The sequence below is a fragment of the Thamnophis sirtalis genome, unplaced genomic scaffold (assembly GCF_051295495.1).
Source record: "Thamnophis sirtalis isolate CommonGarterSnake01/CBP01778 unplaced genomic scaffold, rThaSir2_p1.2 scaffold_9, whole genome shotgun sequence".
In the NCBI taxonomy this organism is placed as follows: Eukaryota; Metazoa; Chordata; class Lepidosauria; order Squamata; family Natricidae; genus Thamnophis; species Thamnophis sirtalis.
This window is the reverse complement of record NW_028261389.1, coordinates 36,790,794-36,807,300: the sequence shown is the minus strand read 5'-3', so window position 1 is coordinate 36,807,300 and position 16,507 is coordinate 36,790,794. Positions and strand designations below refer to the sequence as shown.

Below are 16,507 nucleotides of genomic sequence, written 5' to 3'. Positions count from 1 at the left end.
AGGCTGTATGATGTGAACTGGCTCAAATGGTAGAACTGGGAACAGTCTAACATATAACCAGAAAATCTGACAAACTGTGGAAAGAACTTGCCATCTCTGCTATTTCCCTGCACTGCTTTTTTTTTATTGCTACCAAGCTTTTCTGAAAACGAGACAGCTAATAGTTACCTACGTTTAGCAGAATGTTCAGAGTAATTGATTTCTCAAATAACAATTTCAGACTCTTAATTTTAGTGCACAAGTTCAAACTATGTTTTGTAAGGCAAACTACTGTACAAAATAATAATAATCACTCACTTTCATTCCAGCCAGCGATAGCATGTTGTTGAGTTTATACATTCCAGACTGCAGAGGCGTTGTATACAACAGGGTGTCATTAAACTGCAAAGCAAATTATTTTTTAAATGTAACTGATATAACTACATATCAACTTAACAACTGTACAAGTCTAGTGTAGAAGGTCTACCTCATTCCCATCTTAATGAGCATATAGCAGAATAGTCATGAGATTTGTCTTCTTCCTTAGGGCTTTTCCTACCCATTTCTCAAGAATAAAATTCAGATTACAGTAATTTCTATATTTATGAAGAATACAAAAAATTGATAAAATTGCACTGATAAACATGAAAACATTAATATTAATTAAATGTCAATCCTTTAGGATAGACCCAAACAGGAAATACATACTCCACAGGAAAACTAGAATTATATATTTTATTGAAATTAGTTGTAACAACAGAATCTTGGAAATCCAAAGTATGTGTTACCTCCTGTCCTTCTTATACCTCAGTGAACTAAAGAAAGCATTTGTCTCAGTTGCTCCAAATATATTTGTACCTTAAAGACATCTTCTGATGTTCTGATTTTTACAGCAATATATTGGAGAAAGCAGTGGAAATAGCTAATCCTTAAAAATAGCCTTTAATTTGCAAAATGCACTTAGATTATTTGCTTTGTATGAAACAATGCAAATCTTACAACATATTCTTGATTAACAAACATCCACTTCACTCTATTTTCCTCCTGCAACTGGTGAGGTATTTTGCCCCAAAATACTAAGATCACACTGAGCCTCAAGACTAATAGACGTACATTTACAAATGTATCTAATTGCTCTTTTAAAGCTATCCAATCTAGCAGTCAACCCTACTTCTTATGGGAATGAATTGCCCAAGTTCATTATATGTTGTGCGAAGACATTATTTCTTCTGTCTGTCTTAAATCTTCTAATTAGCTTCACTGGATGAAGCATGTCCTAGTGTTTTGAGAAAAAGAAAATCTTCCCTCTGTTTACTTTCGCCATGCCATGCCATGCCATACACCTCAATTACATTCCTCCTATCGATCATTTCCAGTTTAGTTTGCAGCCAACACACTCCAGTCAATTCCTACTTCCAGATCTGAGCAAGCAGACAGAATACATAAAACAGCTGGAAAAATCCAGTTGATGTTTATTTATTTAAAATTAGCAAAGAGCAAAAATTTGTAACTGGTAAAAGAGGATGAAAGGCAGACATAACCACGGAAAGAGACTCTTAAAGTCAGGCAAACATTTACATTATCTACATATGTGTATATTAAAAGGACATATCTTTTAGGGTCATTGCAAACAGCATTGTTGGCAACTATCATGGACAGTCCAGAGCTAATGGACTTTCATTTTCATTTTTTTTTTCATTTTACTTTATTTGTATGCCGCCCTTTTCCCCGCAGGGGACTTTGGTTATTTTAGCCTTAAGCCTTTTTTGTACATAACAGCAGCAGAACAGAGATAAAAAGCAGGTCACTTAGATGATCCTTCTATTCTGTGCCATATAAAAGTTCTATGAAATCCTATATTACTTGCTGGTCTTTAAGCTGGAATTGTTTTATTGTATGGAATTTTATTATATGGAATTTGTTGAAACTAGAATCTTACTTGTCTGCTGATCAATATGATTCAGTTCATAAATTACAACAAGCTATGATTTCATTTTGTTTGGTTTCAGCTAAGTCAGCTATGCACATTCAGTCAGTATTTTTGGTAAACAATGATTTATGGCTTAGTGAAATGTATGAACCTAATCAGGTCACTGTTGAAACATACTCCAGCTTTCTGCATTCATTATATATGGCAATTTTTTGCATCTTAAGTTGGAGATTGCAATTTAAGTCAGATATTTAGCATATTGTTAAAAGAATTATGTGATTATGAAATACATATTTGAATTGTATTTAGTCATTTACCAAGTACAATTCAAACATGTTATAGATGAAAAGTAATTTTTACATTACAAGAAGTGAGCTGCTTGTTTGAACTTTGAGGGGAATCTTTCTCAAGAACAAAAAGACCACGAAGACCACCAACTATGGAGCAATTCACTTATGGAATATTAATGAAGCCACAATAAAAGAAACATAGTAGCACAAATTGCAATGTAAATTATTCAAAACTATTAGCTGAAATTGCTAGCTGTTGGTATTTAGCTCTCCATTAAAAATACTTTAGCATTAGGGTGTGCATCTTACCAAAAAAAACATTCTTGGCTGCATTACTTTCCGGGACAGTTTCATCAATGTTCCTTCTTTCAAAAAAACCTGGTCAACAAATATACACAGAAAATCAGCCAAGATCATATAAATCTCCTATCTAGTAGTAATGTACTAAACTCCAGACTCTTGGATATGCCTTTGTGAATATGCTTTCCTTTTGGCCTAACTCTGTAGCAAGAGAATAAAGTTGCTTCTTACACAAAAAGTAACAAGCCTTACTTTCCATGCAGAAATTGGTTCTTCTTGGCCAGAAAAAAATTCAGCGTTTGCAGCTAGGTAGAACATTGTGTGTCACTTTTTCCAAGCCCAGAAAAAACGATCTTTAACTTATTTCACAATTTTAAAAAAAAAAATTGACTTTTGTGGATAATTTACTCTAAAATAAAAGGAGCTGAGTTAAGGAAAAGCATTAAACATTGGGTACAGAAGAAAGGAAGTTGCTTGGACCTTTGATGAGGAAGTGGCAGGAAAATTCTATTGATTTAGTTTTCATGTGGGAATATAAAGGATTACTACCGCCACTTACTTTTGCTTGCTATATTTTAGGGAGCTTTTGCTTGGGCTCCTATGATGGTAAACTTTGGGACTGCTACATGGATCCCTGTTTGAAGATTTACCAATTCTGTCAAACCTTTGATTGTGTTGACAATGGCTCCACCCAACCTTCTTTTAGAGCTTTTGAAGACTGTTCCAGGATCTATGAAAAAGCCTGTGCTTTCAGAGCTCTACTAGCATCTTTGAATGTATTTTGGATCTGGATTTTTTAGGTGGGGTGGGCTTACTCTGTGGATAACCTCTCCCTCCCCCCCCCCAAAGGAACTGCAGTAGAGAAATCAGGTGTTTCTTACAGAAACAGTATAAATAGCCACAAGGTTATATTCCCTGATGGGAGGGGGCCGTCCTATGACAACTTTCCTGCAAGAGCAGATCTTGAGGGTTCCAGAGTTCCTTCAGGCTCCTTTGTGTAAGATAATGTTTCTGTAGAAATTGCTATTGCATTTTCTGGTGAAAAAATACTACTTTTCTCCTTGAGCCAGCTTCAGTCTCCCTGCAGTTACATCTTGGAGCTAGTGTTATTGAGAGTATGTGTATGACCCTTATAATAAGTAAAGAAGGCCATAGAAGACAGATTCAAAAATAGTTTACATTTTATTGGATAGGGAAGCAATCCAATTGCATGGGAGGAAAGGAATAGAGAAGCTAATTAATAATCCACAGACTACATTTAAAACTAGATGCTAGAAAAAGTAAGACAAGGCTGGATCAGTCTATGTAGATCTCCATGGAGCACCAACAAGCACCATGAAACAGTGGGCTGTGCTTTTGACATCATACTTTGCTTTGTCCTGTCTCTTGCAATGGCAGTAACTCTCTTGCTTTTCAAAAGAAACAAAAGTTAACATCCCAGCTAGAGATGAATAATAATTATTTTTTCCTTTCAGAGCTATTAATATGCAAAGGGAATGAAAGGAAAGACTTCAATCTATAGTTTTCCTGGGATATCTAAATGAACTTACCCTCCCAGGCTGCACAATCTCATGATGACCAGTTAAGCTGTATTGTATTTGCATAAGCTTCTGGAAATTATCCTGGAAGGTGAAAGAAGAAATGTTACTGTCTAGTTTTTTAACATCTTTTATTATTTTATTTTTGTTCACTACTATATTCTTTTGTTTATGAACTGCCCAAAGCTGTTGAGAGTTGAGTATTTAATAATAATCCCAAATAATTTATGACATAAATAAATATCAGAAATCATTCACATGCAATCAGCCAATATGGCTGTACATCCTCTCATCAGTATATATATGCTGGTCTTGTTGTATTCGGGTCTTTTCCCATGTAAGATTGAGATTGTCTTGGGAATCTTACACAGGAAAAGACCTGAATACAACAAAACCAGCATACCAACACCCGTGAAAATCTACGAATATGTATGTATGTATGTATGTATGTATGTATGTATGTATGTATGTATGTATTTAGTGTCACAACCCCTGGTATGCCCAAATATGGGAGGAAGCCTACTACTTCCTATCTTACCTAACCTAACACAACTGCCTAAAATGTAATACAGCACAGGTTCTAATCCCAGTAAGGGTATGGCCAGCTGATGAGAGCTAAATAGCTTGAAATAGATCTATACTAGTCTCCCTTTATTTATTTATCAATATAAATACAACACACACACACACACACACACACACACACAGATATACACACACACAAACACACACACACACTCTTACTGTGGCTATATATATTAAAAATACAATACAACCGTAGCATATTTTAAGAATTTTAATTTTAAAAATAATAATTTAAACATTCATAATTTATTTTAATTTTAATGTGATTTTATACATTATATATATAAATGTTTATGGTTTCATTTTAATGTTGTACGCTGCTTAGAGTTGCCTTGACATGAGATAGGTGGAAAACAAATTTAATAAACAAATAACAATGCTTAAATATATTTAGATACATTTCAGTAGAAACAAATTATCAACAGCATGTACAAATATAATAATATTCATTTGAGCTTTGTGGCAAAGCAATCATTCAAATTTATTATAGCAAAAATGGTGTCTGCTATTTTAAAACTTTACAACTGGAAAACCACTTACCCCCTGTTTCATAATGTCATTTGCATGATTGGCCACTTCTATGACAACAGCAAGAGCATCTTAAAAAGAACATAGAATTATTCTGATATATTCTTTATTGATTTACTATGTATTCAATACTTACATTCTAACTCTCCTATATGGGCACTGCTTGAAATGTATCAGAAATAGATTGTTCTAACAGAAGAAATCACCTTACAGAAAATTGGTACCCTTCTTAATAAGACACTTTAAAAGCAATCAAACTACAATAAGCTAATTAAGGACTTCCAACTTATCAAGAAAATCTTAACGATGGTAGTTCATGAACTTGATTACTGCATGTCTATCTGTGGCTGTCTATGAAGATGATTCAGAGGTTACATATGATACAAAATCAGTGACCAAACTGTTAGCAAGGGAAACCAGAATATCACCCATTTAGAGTTGCTGCACCCATTACCAATTAACTTCTAGGCCCAATTAAATTACTGGGTTTTAAATTTGAATTTATATGGCAGTGCCTGCCCATCCTGTAGGACCTCCAGAGCAGACCTGCTCAAAATTTCATTCAGCCATGAAGTAAAAGGGAAACAGATCAGAAAAGGGGCTTCTCAGTGGGTTACCCTATACAAGACAGCACTCTGCATCCAAGGGTGCACTTGGCTGTCCTTTTAAAATAGGCTTTGTTCGCTTAAGTAGTGGTAGGAGGCAGTTTGTTCTTTCACTGTAATCTGGAATTTAATTGTATTACTGTACGTGAGACTACTGGATTGCCTCATGCTATTTTATATAGTATTTTATATCTACAAAAATCATAGTATTGGATAGTATAATTTTAGAGGGAGTAAAATGAAATATTTAATAAATATATTTCAGCAAGTATTTATGGCTTACCGTGGAGAACTACGAATTTCTTTAAGTAGCTGCAGTTACAATCAGTATAAAACCAGCTGTATACTTAAGCTCAAACATTATGTGGAAACACTTAGGTGTTATCTTCCAGAATGCATTTAAATCATTTAAACTCCTTACATAAGCTGGTCATACGTTGGATTTAAATATCTATTATTATGGATGGTTACTTGAAATTACGGAACTTAAAACTTAACACATCTGGGAGGATGCCAACCTGGGCAGTCACCACATCGAGCATAGCATTTCTCTGCTATTCATTATGGGAGCCCAGCCATTTTCAAGCATGAATCTAGAAGGTCAAACTTCTTGAAAAAATAGTAGAGAGAGCCTGTTCTTAAGTGAAGTTTAAGACATTTCCACAGAATCCTTTTTGAACTGTGCACAACCAAAAAGTCATCTCTTCTACCCTTGATGTCATATCACAATCAATAATAGCATCATGTTGGAAGGGGAAGTGAGAACTCTCATTTCAGTTGCCCAAAGTGGTACATCCAGATGAAACTCGAAAAAATTAGAATATCGTGCAAAAGTTCATTTATTTCAGTAATGCAACTTAAAAGGTGAAACTAATATATGATAGACTCATTACATGCAAAGCAAGATAGTTCAAGCCGTGATTTGTCATAATTGTGATGATTATGGCTTACAGCTCATGAAAACCCCCAATCCCCAATCTCAGAAAATTAGAATCTTACATGCAATCAATAAAACAAGGATTGTACATAGAACAATATCGGACCTCTGAAAAGTATAAGCATGCATATGTATTCAGTACTTGGTTTGGGCCCCTTTTGCAGCAATTACTGCCTCAATGTGGTGTGGCATGGAAGCTATCAGCCTGTGGTGGTGCTGAGGTGTTATAGAAGACCAGGATGCTTCAATAGTGGCCTTCAACTCTTCTGCATTGTTTGGTCTCATGTCTCTCATCTTTCTCTTGGCAATGCCCCATAGATTTTCTATGGGGTTCAGGTCAGGCGAGTTTGCTGGCCAAGCAAGCACAGTAATCCCACGGTCATTGAACCAGGTTTTGGTGCTTTTGGCAGTGTGGGCAGGTGCCAGGTCCTGCTGGAAAATGAAGTCAGCATCCCCATAAAGCTCATCTGCAGAAGGAAGTATGAAGTGCTCCAAAATCTCCTGGTAGACAGCTGCGTTGACCCTGGACTTAATGAAGCACAGTGGACCAACACCAGCAGATGACATGGCTCCCCAAATCAACACAGACTGTGGAAACTTCACACTGGAATTCAAACATCTTGCAGTGTGTGCCTCTCCAATCTTCCTCCATACTCTGGGTCCTTGGTTTCCAAATGAGATGCAAAAGTTGCTCTCATCAGAAAAGAGGACTTTGGACCACTGAGCAACAGACCAGGTCTGTTTTTCTTTAGCCCAGGTAAGACGCTTCTGACGTTGTTTGTTGTTCAGGAGCGGCTTGACAAGAGGAATACGACAATTGAAGCCCATGTCCAGGATCCGTCTGTGTGTGGTGGCTCTTGATGCACTGACTCCAGCCTCAGTCCACTCCTTGTGAAAGTCCCCAACACTTTTGAATGGCCTTTTCCTGACAATCCTCTCCAGGCTGCGGTCATCCCTGCTGCTTGTGCACCTTTTTCTTCCACAATTTCCCCTTCCACATTACTTTCTACTAATGTGCTTTGATACAGCACTTTGGGAACATCCAACTTCTTTTGCAATTACCTTTTGAGGCTTTCCCTCCTTATGGAGGGTATCAATGATGGTTTTCTTCACAACTGTCAGGTCAGCAGTCTTTCCCATGATTTTTTCTGCACAACTGTCAGGTCAGCAGACTTTCCCATGATTGTGATTCCTACTGAACCAGACTGAGAGACCATTTAAAGGCTCAGGAACCCTTTGCAGGTGTTATGGCTTATTTAGCTGATTAGAGTGGGACACTTTGAGCCTAGAATATTGCACCTTTTCACAATATTCTAATTTTCTGAGATTGTGGATTTGGGGTTTTCATGAGCTGATAAGCCATAATCATCACAATTATGACAAATCACGGCTTGAACTATCTTGCTTTGCATGTAATGAGTATCTCATATATATTCATCTTTTAAGTTGCATGACTGAAATAAATGAACTTTTGCACGATATTCTAATTTTTCGAGTTTCACCTGTAAATCTTCTCAATTGCTTGACTACAATTAAATCACAGAATGGTAAACTTTATGTAGCTTTAGCATTCATTTAAGAATGATTTCTAGGCAATTACCAGAACAACTTTTTCAACTAAAAGCAAAGCTTGTTTGTTTTTGGAAACACTGCAGTGAGCTATACTAATAAACCCATTCCTGATCTCAGAAGATTTTACATTCCTTGATTCTGCAAAGATTTTTATTTCAATAACTAATATTCAACAAAATAATTACCCTGAGTATCTTTGAAGTCAGCTGAATCTTCTAAAAGGTTCTTTAGATAATCTGCAAGGGGAATAGAATTATGTTATTATCAAATCAACCATGGGATCAATAAAAAATAGTGACCTGAAGTTCGAAAATATGAAAGTTTTATACAAGCTAAACCAGACAATATTAAGGATTTTTAAGTATTGAAGGGTTCTGACAAATTGAGATACAAAATACTGGCATGTTGTATGTGGGGAAAATTTATCTCTTTGCTATGAGGGAATCAGGAGCATTTAGTTTCAAGAGAGAAAGAAATTACTGAAAATTCTGACTGCACTTTTACCACTGTGTTCAGTGACACGTCTTGCTAACAGTTTTGCTCTTGGCCACTAGATGGTGGCACTAACTACAAAATAATTTCAGTAAATCAGATTCCTCAAATCTGTGGAGAGAGAGGGAGAGAGAAGGAGAGACGGGGGAACATTTCAGATTCATTGCTTAAAATGGCAATGTCTTATCTAAATGGTAAGACACCCAAGAAAACTCAGACAAAGAAGTGGAACTGATACACTTTTTATCTAACCCAAACTTCCTTTCACCTTTTCTGCCTTAATATCTATGCAGATCTCTCACAAAAAAATAGTTATTTCTATGAGCTTTCCTTAAAATTCACAGTATAATATAATCCATCTTCTGAATCCACCTTAACATAATTCTTTTTTACACATAAAGATTTCTTTCTACATTCAAGTTTAATATGACAAAGATGTTAGGGGGGAAAGCCACCTTTTAATTCTACAGAAACACAGCATTTTTGGAATATTTATTTCAAGTATTTGAACGAATTAATGCAAAAGTTAAGGAATACACAACAGTGCTATTCTGGCAAAGAAGTATCAAAAAAGAGGATGTTGTAAGTAATAATAGTCCACAGAAAGAAGAGGAAGAGCATAAGGATATGAGTAAACGGAAGGAAGGGAAATAAATGATCCTTTTGAGTCAGAAAAAACCCGGAGGAACATTTTGCTCCTCTATTAAAGTAGTTCTTTTCTATCAGAGATTAATCTGAGCCAGAACTGTTCTAGAACCAGCTGTCCTTTTCTATAGAACAAGGAGCTCTAGAATATATATAATTTTACAATTGCTCCAGTGGTGGGTTCCGGACTCTGTCGCAGGCCGTATGCATGCGCAGGCCACTACCCTGCGACACCCAGCTGCTCAGTGGAGGTCGTGCAGGCGCCGCATGTTGTGCATACATGCGCAATTGCTGATTGCATTATAAACTGCAGTGGAACGCGAGCGGGTGGGCCAAACAAGCCACCATACCGGTGCAGTGGCCGCTGCTCCCAGCTACTACCGGTACGACTGTACTGGTCCATACTGCCCAGAACCCACCATTGAATTGCTTCCAAAGTATATACTAGGTGAAACTTGCAACATAATCTAATCTGTTTGTGGGGGATTAGAAGGGAAATTTGCTAATTTAATGCATAATTAGCTTGAGCCCACATGCTATAAACCTAAAACCATCTTAATTATTATGGTTGCAATAATACCACCCAAAGTTGTATCACATCTTGACTGATTTAAAATTCTGCCATTTCTACCACTACATTAGAAAGTAGCACATGCAAAGGAGAACAAGTCATTTAGTTTTTCTTTAGCTGGAGGACATATAAAGGAAGAGGGGTTAATATAAGCTGATGCAGTCAAACAATTATACAGTATGTAAATGGTACATTGTGCAGCTATTTTTTCAGTTTACTTTATCTAGTGTTTGTATACAATAGCCTGATTTACAAAGAGGCTCCCTAATCCTTTCCTCCAGCCTCAGTTTACAATTTGCTATACTATGAAGATGCAGAAGAAGATGGTGTTTGATGAAGTGAAAATATATTCTTATTATTAAATAAGAGCACCGGAGAGACAAATAAGGACACTTTCCCACAGTACAGAGTGACCCTCTATCTGGGACATTTTTAAAAAGAGACCTCCCCGCTTTATTATGTAAGTAAGAATCTTCTTAAAATATGTTATTTCAATATAATGACATAGTATATCTTAACATTTATACTGGTAGTCCTTGACTTACAACCAAATTGGGTCTGGAATTTTGATCCTAAGTTGTTGTGGTCATTAAATGAAATGCCCATGTGATCATTTTGCTAACAACTGCAATCTCAGCTCTCCCAGTTATAGTTGCTAACCAACCATACAAGTTGTTAAGCAGACAGAGTAAAAGAGCTGTCTGCCAAAGAAGGGCAGACAGTTCTCCTCCATGTTGGAAGGGAACTCCTGCATTGGACCAGAGAAAGAAATTTTAGATCTTCAGGATCCAAGCTTCCTTCCTCTGGTTCCCATCTCCTCCGTGTGCAGAAGGGAATAACTGTGCTGGAATGGAGAAAGGGAACTGGGATTCAAGCTCCCTTTCTCCGGCCTACTGCAGAAGTTCACTACTATTTCATTAACTACCTGCAATTAATTCTCAAAAATGTAACAAAAAGGAAAACACCGAGTCTCTATATTACAGGAATAGAGCTATATTAGTCTATGATGGCACAAAACCTGGTAGCACCTTTTCCAAATATCATGGTCATTTCCTTAAAAAAAACCAGACGTATCAATTTCGTGATCCAAATCAAATGGATTGCTTGAGAGGCTATTCTTACTATACTACATTTCTTTTTTAAGTACCAAGGGTCATTTTCTCTTATAAATAGTTTCAGCCACAGGAACTATATCTCTTTCTAATTTCTTTCATTGAATGAGTAACTGGAAAGTTCAGGATTGTAACAATGGTTCTCGGATTACTGAGCTGCTGAATTGTAGGCCCCAATAATTCATCCAGCTGAATCTATTCAGTCTCACTGACTTAAAGGAGCTAAAGTAACTGGAAGCGTTTCATGGTTCTGTCTTAAAGCCCCAGGCAAACAAAGACTTTCCTTTTTATCTAGGAACTAGTTATAAGGATTATGCATTGTCCACAATAAGATATGCTACTCATATCAAAGAATGGAAGCAAAAACATGTGTACATCTGCACATGTAGCTTTTATGTTTTCAGAGATTTATAGAAACAGCAATATTTCCTTACAACAAGCATATTTCATATTTAGTAATTCAGGTAAACAAATCCAAAGAAGTGAATAAATCACTTATTTGTTCATATGTAAATGATTAAGTAGAGACTAATTAACAGAATTATCATTTAGATTGCATAGTCAACTAAATAATAAGATGGAAGAACTTTTGTCAGTCAAGAAAGACAACTTGCTAAGTTACTTTCTTTCATATTTCACCCAGCAGTTTCAAACTTTTCCAAAAACCACGTATGAACAACAAGACCAGAACCAACATTTATATCTCCTGATCTGCCACTTGCACTAACATACTATCAGAAAAAAAGTGAGGAAACCCGAATAGCGTGGAATTCATTAACTCATCAAAAATACCATTCTTTGCACCTTTGGCAACAAAAGCAACATTTCTATAATTTGTAAAAATTAGCATTAAATACAAATTACCTCTCATTGATCACAAAAGAGAGTTTCAACTCATTCCCATAATTAATAATGAATGCAGGCAAAATATTAAAAATAAAATACTTCCCCTTCCCCCCCCAAATTTCTGTTTTCCATGCCAGTGGAATACAAAAATAATATCCCATTTACTGTTGGAAATTCTGCTTCATTTTTTTATTGAAAGCATCAGCTCTGAACTTTTGGTTTAAATAATTTTAAAGCACAGTTATTAATTCTAATCACAGCTATTAGCCAGTGAAAGAGTTACTTCACCTATAAAAATGTTAGCTATTATGTAGCAGTTAAAGTAATCTATTAGGTGGACAGGAGGAAGTGAGCATCTTCAAAACTTCATCAATGGGACATGAATGGTTCAGAAACTGTAGTGACGTGCGGTGAGGTTTATGGCTGGTGAGGCAAAAAGAAAGAAAGCGGCTTTTGGCCGCTGTCAAGAAAGAGGCTTTTGGCCGCTCCGGCGCTGTGTCTGACATAGAGGCGGGACGCGTCCCGCCTCTAATGGCGGACACAGCGCTGGGGCTTTTGGATGTCCAAAAGCTGTGTCCGCCATAGAGGAAAAACTTCCTTAGACTAACGGAAGACTTTAAAAGCAGAGAGGACCTATGGAGAATCAATGCTGGATAGAATCAAAGCTGCCTTGCCGCCCCGGCGCTAGAGGCAAAAGCCGCCCTGCCGCTATGTCCAAAAACCCTGCCGCTATGTCCGACATAAAAAAAAGTGCCAGCCCGCGGGCCAGCAGAGACAAATAAAACACACACACACACACACACACACACACAAATTACTTACAAATTACATTAATTTTGAATTCCTCCCCCTCCCTCCGACCCACCTACCTTTTCCAGCTGTTTCACAGAGGATTTCAACTCTGCTCTTGTCTGCCGTGATGAAAATGTAAAAATGTAAAAGGAAAAAGGCAAGCGCTGCTGAGGTCAGGCTGGGTTAGCTGCTGCCAGAGTCCCCAATGGATGACTCTGCTTAACTGTTTTTAAAAAGCCTCTAAAAAAAGTGTCCTCTTCAGGAGGAGGCGAGAGAACCACGTGCCTCATCTACATAAGGAATTTTTCGGCTTTTAACCCTTGCTTAACTCTGCTCGCGTGATCATAAAGATAGACTAAATGAGGCACGTTGTTCTCTCGCCTCCTCCTGCAGAGGGCACTTTTTAGAGGCTTTTTTAAACAGTTAAGCACTAAGCAGAGTCATCCACTGTGACTCCGGCAGCAACTACCTCAGCCTTTTTCCTTTTACATTTTCCTTTTCTTTTCATGATGACAGTGGTGAGGCCCTGCCTCCCCTGCCTCCCCTGCCTGCATGTCCCTGAGACACTGTAATCCTATAATTTGGTTCTGAAGGAAATAACAGTAAGTATTTTACAGAATAAAAATACCTCAAAAATGTCTTATGCAAATGAATGAGCATACACTGGAAATTCCCACTTTTGTTACATAGTTTTCTATTATTGCTTACCCAAATATTACACATGCAAGATTTACTCATTAAAATACAGAACAAAGTGATATTTTAAAACATTTAATTTTTTTGGGGGGGGGGGGAATCAAATGTCTTATACAAAATACTACTATCCCTTTATTATGTACATTCACCGACACAAATAGTTTTAGCTTGTAAAGTTTAGCCTTACCTGTTAAAAGAAGCCTGTATTGAGGGATCCTCTGAACTGGCTTCAGTAAATAGTGTTTCAGTGCCAAGTTAGCACAGCGGGGACTCATCTGAAAAATAAAATTCTAGAATTTCCACACCAACTAACTTCATTTAAAGCAACCTACTTTAACACTTAGTGAGTCAATTTGAGCCAGACGAAGCAGTTATCTATCCTTGTGTCTATATGTTAATTTTTATACCACCAGAGGACTAACATGGGCTGGCTACACTTTAGAAATGACCTCTAACAATAAATAGGATGTCATTTTGCTATGATTTTAAAAGCTTCACTGTTTTGTCTTTGGTCATTCCCAAATGAGCTGAATATAATTCATCCATTCTAGCAGATACCCAACTATAAAACATTGAAGAAAATTGCTATTTTTCTTCTTAGTGAAGCTGAGACATTATGCCTTCATATAGATTCATGTTCAACTATGCAATGATAGATTCATAGATTTACATACAAGTACACAAAGAAACTATACATGGAGGAGTGGTGCTTTAAATGTTCATTTTGGCAAAAGATTTTATATGAAGTGAAAAATGATTTTACCAAAAGCCTTGGCTAATGCTAACATTTAATAGCAAAGTGATGGGATTTTCTGTTCATATTATATGAACCCAAGGCTATCATGGCCCTTATAAGCATTTTTAGGTCAATATTTTGACAGTTATATCAAAATATTGATTGTTAACCCCTTATTATATGTGCAATGTAACCTTCACAAAACCCTTGTTTATACCCTACATCTGAGAAAAAGATATATGCACTGGATACCATGGACTTACAGTACATAAAACTGTCCTTAAACCCAGAGTCTGTAGATGAGGTGGAAACCAAATTACCTCAAATTCTCGAACAACAGAGGCAAACCCAGGATTCTTTTTACAATGTTCATCAAGGAGGGCTATATTCCTATCAAATTCTTTTATGTAAGTTGAATACATCTTTAAGTAAGGCCCCTTTTTCACAAATATATCAGCAATTCTCTGATGGTCAATCCTAGAATTCAACATAGTAAATAATTAGTATTTGCAGCTGAAGAATGCAGTACAGGTAGTTCTCGACTTATGACCAGAATTTTCATTGCTTAAACAAGACAGCTGTCAAGTGAGTCACATCCAGTTTTATGACCTTTTTGCCATGATTAAGTGAATCACTGCAGTTGTTAAGTTAATCACATAGTCATTAAGTAGATCTGACTTCCACAATTTTCCAACTTTACCTAGTCAGAAATTGATTGGGAAGGTCGCAAATGGCGATCAAATGATTCCAGGATGCTGCAGCCATTGTAAACACATGCCAGTTGCCAAGTGCCCACATTTTGCTCAGGTGACTATGGAGATGCTGTGATAGTTGTAATTGTGAGTACTGGTATTGGTGAGTAATTTTTTCAATGAAGTTGTAACTTTGCATGGTCATTAAACAAATGGTTATAAGTTGAGGACTATGTAGGGGAGGGGGGTATATTTTCTCTTTCTACCTCTTTCTGTCCTTATATATTCTGCATCTAGAGGTCAAGGAATCTCAAAAGAGGCCACACTCAGATCGGTTCCACCACAAAACCGCGCTCGACTAAACTGCATCCGACTAAACGTAGCTGACGTCATCAACAGGGCGACAACACCGCGGAGACAGAAGCACGCTGTAAACCCTAAACCTAAAATTAACCCCTAAACCTAACCCCCCTAAACCTAATCCTAAATCTAACCCTAAACCTAACCCTTAACCTAACCCTTAACCTAACCCTAAACCTAACCCTAACCCTTAACCTAACCCTAAACCTAACCCTAAACCTAACCCTAAACCTAACCCTAACTCTAAACCTAATCCTTAACCTAACCCTAAAGCTAACCCTAAACCTAACCCTTACCTTAAGTTGAATCGGCTTGCTTTCAAAGCGCTATTTAAAGCGCCCTTCTTTCTCCACGCTGGCTGTTGTCACCCTGTTGATGATGTCAGCGATGCGGTTTAATCGGGCACGGCTTAGTCGAGCGCGGTTTTGACGGGTCACGACTCAGATCTAGGTTATTCATACTTAGGTTTGAAAATTTAGTCCAGTCGCTGTAATAAGCTCAGAACCAAAGGGGATTTACTTTCAACATATATTCCAAGTAGCTACCTAAATTCAAAAGGCTCCAAATAGGCTTTGGACAATCACCTTATTCTCCACCCTAAACTTTATTGGATGTCTAATACTCATCAAGATATTTTATCATGAGAAGGAAAAGATACAGAAAGAATGAGAGAGAGAGAGAGAGAGAGAAAGAAAAGGTTACCAATGAGAAAGGCGTTCTTCTAGTTCTCTCAGGAGATCCCGATTAAGCTCATATAGCTGAGGTAGATAGTACAAGATCTGATTCAGAATCTTATCTTCAATTACTGGCTTTCCAAACTGCCTAGACGCATGTGCCACTGAATCCCGAAAATCCTATTACAGGGCAAGTAAGAAACATATACACATACTTATAGAAACCAGCCTCCAAACAACAATGCAGGTTACATTTCTTTCTTCTGTACAGACATTGATTATCCATTTACCCAACTTTCTAGGACCAGATAAGCAATCCAAGGTAAAACAGACTTTGGAAAGGAAGACAAGCTCAAACAAGCCTGAACAAAATATAGATTCAATCTTTTAGAAAGTTTGCTTTGAAAATACATGGCTAAATATGTAAACCATTTCTCTGACTTAGTTAACTCCTATCTTAATTTATACTGAAAATATATAAAATAATTTTGCACCACTTTAACTCTCACTGTTTCCTGCAAAGAAAGCAGTAAATTGTATTTTGGGAAGAAGGATTATTTATCAAAAATTCTTCTATAGAACACTTTTTTCCACAAAGTTGTTAGTGAGAGGTTTTATTATACACTA

General features: G+C 36.9%; 1 protein-coding gene across 2 annotated transcripts in view; it reads right to left on the bottom strand.

The window, feature by feature from the left end:
- FGD6 (FYVE, RhoGEF and PH domain containing 6) overlaps nucleotides 1–16,507 on the bottom strand; it is a 61,109-nt gene that overhangs the window by 16,947 nt on the left and 27,655 nt on the right. For both annotated transcript variants that reach the window (XM_014060478.2, XM_087723341.1), the window contains exons 6-13: nucleotides 15,909–16,060; nucleotides 14,475–14,631; nucleotides 13,606–13,693; nucleotides 8,450–8,500; nucleotides 5,163–5,221; nucleotides 4,050–4,121; nucleotides 2,509–2,577; nucleotides 298–381 (exon numbers count right to left, since the gene is read on the bottom strand). In XM_014060478.2, the coding sequence (XP_013915953.2) occupies nucleotides 298–381; nucleotides 2,509–2,577; nucleotides 4,050–4,121; nucleotides 5,163–5,221; nucleotides 8,450–8,500; nucleotides 13,606–13,693; nucleotides 14,475–14,631; nucleotides 15,909–16,060 (732 nt within the window). The remainder of the gene's footprint in view (nucleotides 1–297; nucleotides 382–2,508; nucleotides 2,578–4,049; nucleotides 4,122–5,162; nucleotides 5,222–8,449; nucleotides 8,501–13,605; nucleotides 13,694–14,474; nucleotides 14,632–15,908; nucleotides 16,061–16,507) is intronic.